This window comes from Sciurus vulgaris (assembly GCF_902686455.1).
Source record: "Sciurus vulgaris genome assembly, chromosome: 14".
Lineage (NCBI taxonomy): Eukaryota > Metazoa > Chordata > Mammalia > Rodentia > Sciuridae > Sciurus > Sciurus vulgaris.
In genome coordinates, this window is record NC_136475.1 from 80390639 (window position 1) to 80403636 (window position 12998).

At 36.5% G+C, this 12998-nt stretch overlaps 1 protein-coding gene across 8 annotated transcripts in view; it reads right to left on the minus strand.

The window, feature by feature from the left end:
• Positions 1 to 671: 671 nt before the first annotated feature.
• UBXN2A (UBX domain protein 2A) overlaps positions 672 to 12998 on the minus strand; it is a 40195-nt gene continuing 27868 nt past the window's right edge. For 5 of the 8 annotated variants that reach the window (XM_079110548.1, XM_079110545.1, XM_079110549.1 and 2 more), the window contains 3 exons: positions 10958 to 11158; positions 9640 to 9798; positions 672 to 6194 (listed from right to left, as the gene is read on the minus strand). In XM_079110548.1, the coding sequence (XP_078966674.1) occupies positions 6002 to 6194; positions 9640 to 9798; positions 10958 to 11158 (553 nt within the window). In that variant the 3' untranslated portion in view covers positions 672 to 6001. The other 3 variants (XM_079110550.1, XM_079110552.1, XM_079110551.1) reach the window with 3 other exon arrangements.

Here is a 12998-nt window from a genome sequence, read left to right on the forward strand (position 1 = left end):
GTCCCAAGTATTTTATTTTTGTTGAGGCTACTGTGAATGAGATATTTCCCTAATTTCTCTTGCAGTGTATTTGTCCCTTATGTACAGAAATGCATTTGATTTATGGGCATTAATTCTATATCTTGCTACTTTGCTGAATTCATTTATGAGTTCTAGAAGTTTCCTACTGGAATTTTTCAGATCTTCTAAATATAGAATCATGTCATTGGCAAATAGTGATAATGTGAGTTCTTCTTTTACTCTTTGTATCCCTTAATTTCTTTCGTCTGATTGCTCTGGCTAGGATTTCAAGGACAATGTTGAATAGAAGTGGTGAAAGAGGGCATCCCTGTCTTGTTCCAGTTTTTAGAGGGAATGCTTTAAATTTTTCTCCATTTAGAATGATGTTGGCCATGGGCTTAGTATAGCTGATAGCTTTTAGAATGTCAAGGTATGTTCCTACTAACCCTAGTTTTTCTAGTGTAAAACTATTTTTTTTTTTTTTGCAGTGCTGGGGATTGAACCTAGGGCCTTATGCTCTACCAACTGAGCTATATTCCCAGTCCAAACACTGTTTTTAACCTTCATTTATTTTTATGTGGTGCTGAGGATTGAACCTAGTGCCTCACATGTGCAAACACTCTACCAGTGAGCCACAACTCCAGCCGTTACTAACACAATTTTGAAAGGAAGTAGGTTAAAATAAATTTTTATTGCACAGAAACATAATCTGTTATTTGCAGTGCTGAGGATTGAACCCAGGACCTTGTGCATCCCGGGCAAGTGCTATTCTACCACTGAGCTGTATCCCTAGCCTGCACGCAAAAATATAATTAGAAGGCATTTTTTCCTAACAGTTATTATTCTACTTGAAGTGATGGTATCCTTCTCTAATGCAATTTTTAATTAAAAAGACAAATTAGATTTCAAGGCAACTGTGTCTTAATTAAAACAAAACTAAGGACTGACACACTGTGTTTAGTTAGCTTTGTTACTGTAACAGATACCTGAGATAAGTCAACAGAGAGGAAAGGTCTATTCTGACCCCGTTTTTTTATTTTAATATTTTTCTTTAGTTTTAAATGGACACAATACCTTATTTTATTTATTTATTTTTTTATGTGGTGCTGAGAATTGCACCCAGTACCTCACACGAGTGATTTGAGTGCTCTATGACTGAGCCACAACCCCAGCCCCTGACTCAGTTTTGGAGGTTTCAGTTCATGGTCAGTTGGGGTGTTGCTTCTGGGTCCTGTGGTGGGCAGTGCACCAGAGTGGGAGCATATGGTAGAAGAAGCTGCTCACCTCATGGTAGCTGGGAAGTAAAAACAGAAACAGAAGGGGCTCCGGGTACCAATATCCTCTTCAAGGGCATGCCTCGATGGCTGAGCTCCTGCCAGCAGGCCCCACCTCAGAAGGTTCAGCCACCTCCTAATCGCACATAGGCTGTGCACCAGGCCTTCAACATGGAGAGATCCAACTATGGCACACACTATAAAATTCTGAAAGGATGTATACCAGAATGGAGTCAGTGAGTATCTCTGGTGAACCAAGAATAGCTAATCTAAAGACTACTTTAGCATATCTGCATTTTGTAATTTTCTATAATGAGAATGAATTACCTGTGCCAAAAAGCATTTAAAACAACAACAAAGAGCCAAATATTAATCTATGGAAGAAGTCATTTCTATTTGATGATTTTTAAAATCCAGTTTCTATTTTGGAAGAGAAAGAACAAAGGAGAAACTCTTACTAACAAGCCTTCATGCTAGTTCATTTCAGGACACAAAGGATGATTTAAAAAATAAATACAACCATTAAGTTGGTACTACAAATACCACATTTTTTACATTTCTGGGTATTAAATGGAAGCAACATTGGTTAAAGCAAAGGCACCTAATAAATATTTGTTGACTCTCAAATGCATGACTCAAACAAAAATGACAAAAGCATCCATGTGTACAAGTGTAAATTACTTCATAGATCCTTTTTAACGGATAGCATTTCATTCTTAAGAGAACAATTCTTTAACCATTAGCAAAATATTGCATTCAAAATACTTTAAGGCACTGAAATAAATTCATACAACCATATTATCAATACACTGAAACATCATGAAAAGTATATAAAATAAGTTTTAACTTCAATAATGCATAGTAATTTAACCATTAAATCAGAATTTGTAAAATTAGAAATATACTTCTATATATTAGCCCTAATTATTTTCAAAAAATTGATAACGGCTTTGAAACAACTATTTATGTCAAACTGTATTCCACACCTAAGATGTTTGCGTATTTTCAAATTTTCTTTCTCTTGGCAAATCCAGTTGTTTCCCATATTCAACCTGCACTGAGTATTTTATGCATTTACAACATATAAACATTCAAGTAAAAAGCTTTATCAGATGATTAACTTTTCCAAAAACATTTGAGATTATTATTCACATTAACACAAGTTTTCACAGTTAAAAAAATGAAGGTTATTGCTGATGACAGATCTTTCTCTGTAGGCACCTCTCATTGGGATGAATGCTACATGCACACATAAGAAACTTCCATTATACCTTCTGATTAATGAATTATATAAGTTGGAAATTCCACAAAGGAGGCTTTTTCTGTAGGTATATGACACTTTTTTTTTTTTTTTTGGTACCAGGGATTGAACCCAAAGATATTTAACCACTGAGCTACATCCCCAGCTCTTTTTTTTTTTAACATGTTATTTAGAGACAGGGTCTTACTGAGTTGCTTAGGGCCTCACTAATTTGCTGAGGCTGGCTTTGAACTCTTGATCCTTCTGTCTCAGCCTCCTGAGCTACTGGGATTACAGGTGTGCACCACTGCCCCTGGTGATATATATATTTAAAACTATAATTGTAAGAAAGACTGCTTGTATAAACACTTGCGGAATCATCTATTCATTTTAATTATGCAAATAAAAACACTTCATGATAGGCTTATATGAAACATCTTATGGAGTTCTGATTATATGAACACTCATAAATTATTTTCCATATCTGAAAGTTCATTGATTTTACCAGTTTTTTGAAAGAATGTCATTATTTCTGTCTTACTAGAGAGGACTCGACACTACCGTATGTTACTGACAAACATTTATTTTCTACTATGTACCTGCCCATTTTCTAGGGTAAAGGACAAAAGGAAAAAGGATCTCTTTTCTTCCTCCTTTTCTCATAAAGAGACCTCTGCCGCATGGTCAGCTGGGAGCTAGGAAAGGAAGTCTCCTTAAAATAGACCACAAAGAGAAGCCATGCCATGTAGTTATGTAAATACTTCCCTTTTGCTATTCTGACCCTTTAGGAAAAAGCCTCATTCAAACGTTCCAGCCCTGTCTCATCTGTGTTACAGGAGACAAAGCACAGGATTACATCATGATCTGTTCAGGTTAAAGGGGTTTGGGCTCTCTGTAAAAGCAACTGGTGGATGAGGTTCAGCAGCTCTTTTTTGGAGTCTTCCACTGTCCATGGTGAAGCATGCTGGCTTTATTTTCTTAGGGTAGAAGCTTAGTGCAGGATTTCCTGAAGAGTGGTACTGCCACCACACCCCTAAGCGGTGACTCAAGATTTCAAGTGCAGTGGTTTGGGACCTAACCCAGGGAGAATGCAATGTTTGTGGTGGGTGGTAGGAATGGGCATTTCTGAAAAGTCAAATGATTCTTACAGTAAAGCTCGAGTACTGTGAACTCTACATTGCTTTAAAGGACTGACTGTTAGCCGATCACTGGGGGTTTCTGAGATCTATTCAGGGGATTATGATGTCAAAACTTTTTTCTGAGTAATATTAAAATGTTATGTGCTTCCTCTCTCATGGATGTAGGTGGTGTCTTCTGGAGGCTAAGGATGTGTGCTACTGCAGCAGTGAGAGTAGACAGGACAAACCATCTGGGGTTGGGGATCTGGCTCAGTAGTGGAGTGCTTGCCTGGTATGTGCTTGGGCTTGATTCTAGTAGAATGCCAAGTAACACAAAAACAAAACAAAAAACTTCCCACAATGAAAAAGAGAATCCATAAGAAAGACAGAAAAGAATTTTGCAAAAAAAGAAAATACAATGTCATTTTTCTTACTTAAACCCTTTTGTGTTTTGGAAATTGCTTATTTATTTATTTATTTTAATTTAATTTTATTTTATTAAAGAGACAATCTTACTCTGTTGCCCAGGCTGGACCTGAACTCTTGCTTGAGCAAACCTCCTGCCTCAGCCTCCTGTGTGGCTGGGACTACAGGCACATGCCCTGCACCCAGCTTGAAAGTCATTATTTTTAAGTAAATAGTTTAAAACTGAATTTTTGGAGCTAGTGCTGTGGTGCATGCCAGTAGTCATGACTATTGTGGAAGATGAGGCAGGAGAGGTTCCAGAGTTCAAGGTGCCTGGGCAATAGAGCCAGAACTTGTCACAAAAATAAGTTAAAAACTTTGAATTTTTGGTATTATATAGATATATAACACACATAAAACAAAAGGTCTCGAGACCCAAGGCCTCACAGCCTCCATCTAGCACCCTATGAACATTACTGCTGATAGGGGCCACTTAATCCTCGGCATGCTCAACACCTACTTTATTTATTTATGTAACTTTTTTTTTTTTCAGTTGTAGATGGACCTTTATTTTATTTATTTACATGCGATGCTGAGGATTGAACCCAATGCCTCACACATGCTAGGCAAGCACTCTACCACTAAGCTACAGCCCCAGCCGTAATACTTTATTTTTAATGATTCATTGGTAAAAAAGCTTAAGTTTCAAGCCAGGGTTTTAATCTGATTTAAGTTTTGAAGTTTAACTAGTTTTAGTTAAACTCCTGAGATGTCTTGGTGACATCAAAATGTAATAAATAATCTGTTAATGTATACATAGGGGATACAAGAAATAAAAAAATTGTACTTCAAGTGATATATTTAAAAACATTCTTTAATTAGTAATGTGATAACCTAGTAGCATATTCTGACTGGTGGGAAATGAATGGCTAAATACCTAATTGTTAACTAAAAATAAATCCCTAGCTAGGCATGGCGGCACATATCGTAAATCCCAGTGACATAGGAGGATGAGGCAAGGGGGCCAGCCTCAGAGACTTAGCAAGATCCTGGCTCAAAATAAAAAATAACAAGGGCTGGGGATGTGGCTTAGCGTTAAAAAGCCAGGATTTCCCCACACCAAAAAACAAACAAACAAACAAAAAACAACAAACAATGCATACATTCCCAATTAAATAAAAGGTAGGGGGTGCTAGGATGTGGCTCAGTAGAGCACTTGCCTAGCATTTGGAGGTACTGGGTTTGATCCCCAGCACTGTAAAAAAGTGAAAGTTAAAAAAAAAAAAAAAAAAAAATTTAGAAGTACAGAAATGTGAGTGGGTATGTTAACACTGACATTACATTAAGTCATGCAATTTTATTCCTAAATGAAAATACAACTTAGATACTGTAGCCAAATTAATATTCGAGTGTATCCTGCCAGCAGAGTGAAAATTCAGAACACAATGAGTCTTAAACATACCTATGGTAAAAGGTCTTTCTGCCCTTCTGATTATATCTCAGTTATAAAATAATTACACTAATGCTTTTAACCTGTTATGTATAATTTCTTAATATATTGCTATTTAAAAACTCTGAGATAGCTAACATTTAAATAAATACCTGCTATTTAGAAATGTTTCAGTGATTAAAACTGTGAACATTTTTTATTCATTTATACCATATTAAGATTCTAAATGATGTAGCTACTTAATATATGTTGATTAACTGGTTTTTGAAATTAAGTATATTTTTCTTTTTGAGTAGCCTTCTGGGAAAAGTACATTAAATATCATTAAATATAGCTTCCAGCCATGTTACTTTCTTAACTTGAAATTATTCAAAAGTCTTCTCCTCAGAAGCAGTAAACAGCACTCACACCGACAGACCAGTGAATCTGACTGGTCCTTCCTCCCATTTTTGCATGTCCACTTCCAGCCATCATTTCTCTGTGAAATTTCTACTTAGTCTCTTAAAAATCAATACTATGAAAACTCTCTAAGAGGTTCGGCAGTTTTTTTGAGTCTCTGAATAATTACAGCATTCTGTAAATCTGCTTCTTCTACTGTGAGAGTCTCATCCAGCGATCTGAGGACAGGAAGGGCAGTCGCCAGGGAAAAGGGAGGACTTCTTTGAGGTCCTTGGTATTTTTCAATGAAGTCTTTGATGTGGCTTACCCTGCAAAACAGTACAAATGAAAACTTCAAACTAGCTAATTTAAGGCAATAACAACTTGTGAAGCTATCTGGGTATGTAAAACACAGAATAACCCAATTATTATATCATACCAGTGGTCACCATTTAGGCTCCCCCCACCCCCAGCGTTGGGGATGGAATCCAGGGCCCTGTACATACTATGGAAGGAAGAGATCCACCACTGAGCCACACCCTAGCCTTGAGCTATCTTTTAAAGGCCGACACCACATATCTGATGATAGGAATTACTATTAATTTTCTTAGGTATGACAAGGGTGTTAACGGCTACATTTGAAAAGAGTCTTCTTTTACAGACAGTGAGATATTTACATATGAAACTATAACGTCTGGAATTTGCTTAAAGATGGCTCACTAGGCATGGAGTGATAGACCATCACATCTTCTCTTTGCTTTTGTATCTCTTTCTATAATAAAATTTATAAACCTTCTATAATAAAGTTTATATACTAGCTCTGAATGGAACAGAAATAGCCCAACCAATGATTTCACGTGTATAATAGTTCCATCTGAAACGTCAGTTCATACTGAGCTTCAAATCCAACAGAAGCCGGGTGTGGTAGTGCCACACCTGGAATCCTGGCAACTCGTGAGGCAGAGGCAAGAGGATCACAAGTTCAAAGCCAACCTCAGCAACTTAGTGAGACCCTATTTCAAAAAAGAAAAAGGGTTGGGTATGTGGCTCAGTGGTTAAGTACTCCTGGGTTCAATCCCTAGTACCAAAACAAAAACAAAAACAAATCCAATTAGGAAATATTTTAACTCACTGTGGATGGAATTTCAGTTAGTGTAATGAACAGTGTTAATCACTATAATGTAATATAACCATTGCAACCCTGAATGCAGCTCAAAGTCATGATCACCTGTATATGTGTATATACATATTCAAAGAGGGGGAGTGCACATGCAGTTGATGAAAACTAAAATGTCATTGATTTTAAAGATGCATCAATAATTTATGTTACCAAAACTTTTTAAATCCAGACCATGACAAAATATTAACACTTAGAATTTCAATTGTATACTTATTGAAAGAGCACTTTTAGACTTAATCTCACATTTATCAAATCAGTCATGTGCTTCCATAAAATGGAAAATATAAGCAGAAGAAAATAAGTCAACTATTCCTAACATTTGAACATTATTTAAGCTCAGATCCCCTGAATGACTGATGATAAATGAATGTGTTTTTCCATGTAATATCCATCCTCTGTATCATCAGGTATACTGGTGATATAAAATTTATCTTTTTGGCAAAACTGAAGAGCAACTCAGGGTCTTGCACATGCTAATAAGCAAGCTCGCTACCACTGAGCTACACCCACAGCCTGCAAATTGCCTCTTTGAAAGTGCTCTACTACCACTCTAGGATGATCTTTCAACTCATGTTTGCATGCTTTGAGGCTAAGGCAAAAACAAATGTGTCCTGACTGCTACATGACCAACAATGGATATAGGACGCATCCCCGTTTTGGAGATGCTAAAATGTGAAAAAATGTACAGCTCAAAATTAATGAAATGTGTCCTTATCGCTTAAGACAGAGCTGTCCCATTCAGTCAATTCACTCTGTGTCATGCTATTAAACCCGTGAGGGTTACCAACAAAGCTCAGAACACATTCTTGTGTTTATTTGGGTAATAAAAACTGGGTAACTAATGGGTAAAGTTTCTATCCAATAAATATAAAGACAAAAGCAGCAAAACAAAGATTAAAGAAACTGGGGAAAGATCTCTGGAAGTGGAAGGATTTGAGTGTGGTATTAAAAGATCAGATTTGGGCTAGGGAGATAGCTCAGCTGGTAGAGTGCTTGCCTTGCAAGCACAAGACCCTGAGTTCGATCCCCAGTACCGCAAAAAAAAAAAAAAAAAAGATCAGATTTGGAAAGGTTAAATAAAGGAAGCTGCTGTAAGTGAGAGATGAGACATGATGGGAGAACAGATAAAATATGAACATAATTTAGATAGGAGTCAGGAAAGCCAAAGACTTAACAAATTTACATTATTAGGAATAAAGAAAATTCCTCTGAATACCAGCCCTCCTTCCTAAACTCATAAATAATAAAAATCAATCTAATTTTAAGAACACTCTACAACACTCAACACATAAGAAAATGAATAGTGGAGCCGGGTGCAGTAGTGGCGCTGCCTCTATTCCCAGCTACTTGGGAGGCTGAGGAAGGAGATCACAAGTTTGAGGCCAGCCTGGGTAACTTAGTGAGACCCTGTCTCAAAATAAAAAAATAAAAAGATCTAGCTGGCCAGAGTTGCACCTGCCTGTAATCCCAGTGGCTCAGGAGGTTGAGGCAGAAGGACTGAGAGTTCAAAGCCAGCCTCAGCAACTTAGCGAGGCCCTAAGCAACTCAGTGAGACTCTGTCTCAAAATAAAATACAAAAAAGGGCTGGGGATGTGGCTCAGTGGTTAAGTGGTTCAATCCCCAGTACCAAAAAAAGGAAAAGGAAAACTATATATAAACGATATATGCATTTTTTTTTGGAGTGCTAGGAATCAAACCCAGAGCCTTACACATGCTCCACGCACATGTCCAACCAAGAGTTACACACTTGCAGATCCTCTACTTTTAATTAAAATGAGAAATCTTTTTTTTTTTTTTTTTTTTTTTGTGGTATTGAGTATTGAACCCAGGGGTGCTCTACCACTGAGCTTTTTAGTTTTTATTTTGAGGCAGGGTCTCACTGAGCTGCCTAGGTTGGCCTGAACTTGTGATCTAAGATCCTTCTGCCTCAGCCTCCCGAGCTGCTGGAATTACAAGCCTGTGCTGCTGCATCTGGCCCAGGGTTGGTCTTGAATTAGCAATCCTCCTGTCTCTGCCTTAGGAAACTTCTTTTAAGAGAGAGGAGACTAAAAAGAATTACATCAATCTAATAATATTGGTTATCTTTAAGTGGTAAAATTGATACCAACTTTAATTCCTTTCAATACTTTTTCTTATTTTCATCTTTTACTACAATTAACAGGAAAATATGATATAATGCTTTTTGTTTTTTTTTGAAATAGGGTTCCCATTATGCTGCCTAACTGGTCTTAAATTCCTGGGCTTAAGTGATCCTCTGTCTTGGCCTCCAGAGTAGCTGGGACTATAGGTGCAGGCTACCATTCCTGGTTTGCAAATAATGCTAATGACTGATTTTAAAACACAATAAAAATAATTCCTTTAAAATCACAAATCTAAACAGGGAAACTAATCAATTGACCAGAATTAAAATTCATAAAACAAATTAGAAGCATTTTATTAATGTCCAACAATTTCCTTTGTCTTGACATATTAGGTTTGGAGGATTATTCATTAAAATCTTTTATTAGTTCTTAAAAACTATTGACTAATCTTAAAAGAAATGTTATTTAAACTTGAAAAAAAAAATCAGGCAAATACTGATCTGAAAGACTCACCTATGAGATGTATTGAATTTCTGAACAATCCTTTTCCCATTGGCTAACCAGATCTGTATATTAGTGATGGGTTCCAAGTTGTTCAGTGAAACCATAGACAGATTATTTTTATTTTCAACTTCAGTACTCTTTGTTTTAGAAACAATTTTTGGTGTGGCACTAAGAAAATCCAGACAACAAAGTCAGACACATGTTTTTCCACTACTTTAAAAACTTTACTTTTAGGAAGATTTTAACGATGTCATTAACTATTTCATTAATAACAACACAAAAATATAGTAGTTATGTCCATAATACATGATTCTAAGAATCTAATGAAATTATGAATATCTAATTAATTTATAAGCTTACAGACTGCTATGTAAATAGACTGGTGCTAGTATTATTTGAATAGTGCTTTATAGTATAGGTAATTTTATAGGGTCGATATATCTACGAAACTTTAGCTTTACCTACTCCCTTGGATAAATTTCTAAAAGAAATTACAAGTTCTCTATAGAAATTAGTTCTTGGGTTATAAAGAAAAGGAAACAAGTATTTTGAAAGACACATCTAGATATTTTTCTATGTATGGATGAGTATAATGCATTTACCAATCTTTTTTTTTTGTTTGGTACTGGAGATTGACCCCAGGGGCACTTAACCAGTAAGCTACATCTCCAGCCCTTTTAATTTTTTATTCTGAGACAGGCTCTCTAACTTTCTGACACTAGCTTCGAATTCACGATCCTCTTTTTCTCAGCTTTCCAAGCTGCTGGGATTATAGGTGTGCCACCACACCCAGAGCGTACTTTATCAATCTTGATAATTAAAATATGAGAATTCAGGGCTGGGGATACAGCTCAGTTGGTAGAGTGCTTGCTTGCCTTGCATGCACACGGCCCTGGGTTCAATCCTCAGCATCACAAACAAAATGAGAATTCATAAAAACAAAGTGATCCCCATATCTAACTGTAGCCATTCCATCATAAGGCATAGGCAGATATGAAGAAAACAGAAAATCTGAAATAATTAAAGGATTTGATGCTAATATTAATGGTTATCAGGCTTTGCTTCTTTTTTGTGGGGGTAGTTCTGTGGATTGAACACAGATGCACTTATATTCCCAGCCCTTTTTAATTTTTATTTCTGAGGACAGGTTTCTTGCTAAGTTGCCCAAGTTGGCCTTGATCTTATGATTCCCTTGCCTCAGTCTTCTGAGTAGCTGGGATTACTGGTGTGTACTTTTTTTCTTCAAATTTTTTTTGGTATTGGGGAAAAAATAGAACTGTAATAATAGAAAGTTAGCATAGGTACTATAGATAATAAACATACTTACCTTCCCAGTCTATGACCCTGTCCTGAGAAGGGCTGGAACACAGGCTTTGTAGATACACATAGTTCGCTTTTCTTGTCTTCAACTTTAACATCCACCTCTTCTTTATCAAAAATCCCTTGTAATTCTGAAGGTAATTCCCTTGGAAGGCAAAGAAACAAAATGATAAAGCTCCCAATGCCTTTTCTTTCTCTGAAAAACATTCTGTATACAAAAAGAATTAGATGATATGTAGAAAAAAGAGGCATAAAATAGTCTTTACAATTAAGTAACTAAATGTATTTAAGTAAGAGGACTTGAACTCAGCTGGGGGCTTTGTCTAACATACCAGATGTCTCTCTTTTGAACAACATAAGCTATAGAACAACAGGGACCATATCTGTTTTATTCATAAATACACCCCAATCCCAGGAACAATGTCTGGCACAAAAGCAGGACACAGACAAATGTCTCTATTGAATGTTAACATAATTAATACATAGGCAATTAATTTCCTGGGGGAGGTTTTCACAAAGGATAAATTATAAAATAATTGATCTTTTTCTGACAAATAAGACAAATTCACTTAATATATCTATGACGAGTAATATTTTTGGATACTGGGGATTCAATCCAGGGGTGCTTGACTCCTGAGCCATATCCCCAGACTATTATTTTGAGACAGGGTCTCACTTAGTTGCTGAGGTTGGTCTTGAACTTGTGATCCTCCTGCCTCAGCCACCTGAGTTGCTGGGATTATGGGGAGCATGCCACCCACCAGGCCCTTATGTACTTTTAACTTTCACACAGAGATAAAAGTTTAAATTTTTTATGGAACATTTTTTCTGAAAATATATGAATTAAAAATGTAAACAAGCAAACACACGATGAAAAAGTCGGTCAATTTGCAAACCTTGATATAGACTCTCCTAGATTTCCTTTATACTTATTATTCTATATAATTTACTTTTTCTCCATTTGAGTTAAACATCAACTCAAAGAATGGGAGAAAATATTTGTAAATCATGTACCTAATAAGGGAATTGCATCCCGAATATATAAAGAACTCTTTCAGGGATGGGATGTAGCTTAAAAGGCCCTGGATCTGATGCCCAGCGACACACAGATACAGAGAATGCTGGCAGTTCAACAAAAGGGCAGGTAATCCAATTTTAAAATAGGCAAAGAAAAAAAAGGACAAAATTCGACCAAACATTTCTCCAATGAAGATACACAGCCAATAAATGCATGAAAGCCACTCAACATTACTGATCTTTAGGGAAATGCAACTCAAAACCAGACTGACATGCCACTATGCATTCACTAGGATGGCTGTAATTTAAAAAAGCAGACACTGACAAGTGTTAGTGAGGATGTGGAAAAACTGCAACCCTTGCACACTGCTGGTGGGAATGTTAAAGGGTCCAGCCACTTTGGAATACAGTTTGGCAGTTTTTCCTTAAGTTAAACATAAAATTGACATTTCCAAGGAAAGACAGTGCAACGAATCTGACATAACTTTTTCATGTGCATATATGAATATACCATGAATCTCACCATTGTGTTCATCCACAAGAAATTAATTAAAAAAAATAACTACGGGTAAATGGCAGAAAGATAAGTAGAGGAAAGGGAGGTAGGGGTGGGGGAGGGAAGGGGAGGTACTGGGTACTGAATTAGAACAAGATATATTCCGTGCTTTTGTAATTCTGTTACAATGCATTCTATTGTCATGTATAACTAAAAAGAACCAATAAAATGGTAGAGTGCTTGGCTAGAGTGCAGGAAGCAAGACACGAAAGGTCACACACCATGTGATTCCATTTATATGCAATATCTAGAATAGGCAGATCCATAGGGATGGAAAACAGATAACTGGTTATGGAGGGCTTCAGGGAAGGGGAAATGGAGAGTGGCTTCTAGGATCAAGTTTCTTTTTGTAATAATGGACATGTTCAGAGACAGTGATAATGGCTGCACAACTCTGTAAATATATTGAAAAATACTGAATTATACACTTTATAGGGATGAATCATGGTAACTTCTCAACAAAGCTGTTCTTTAA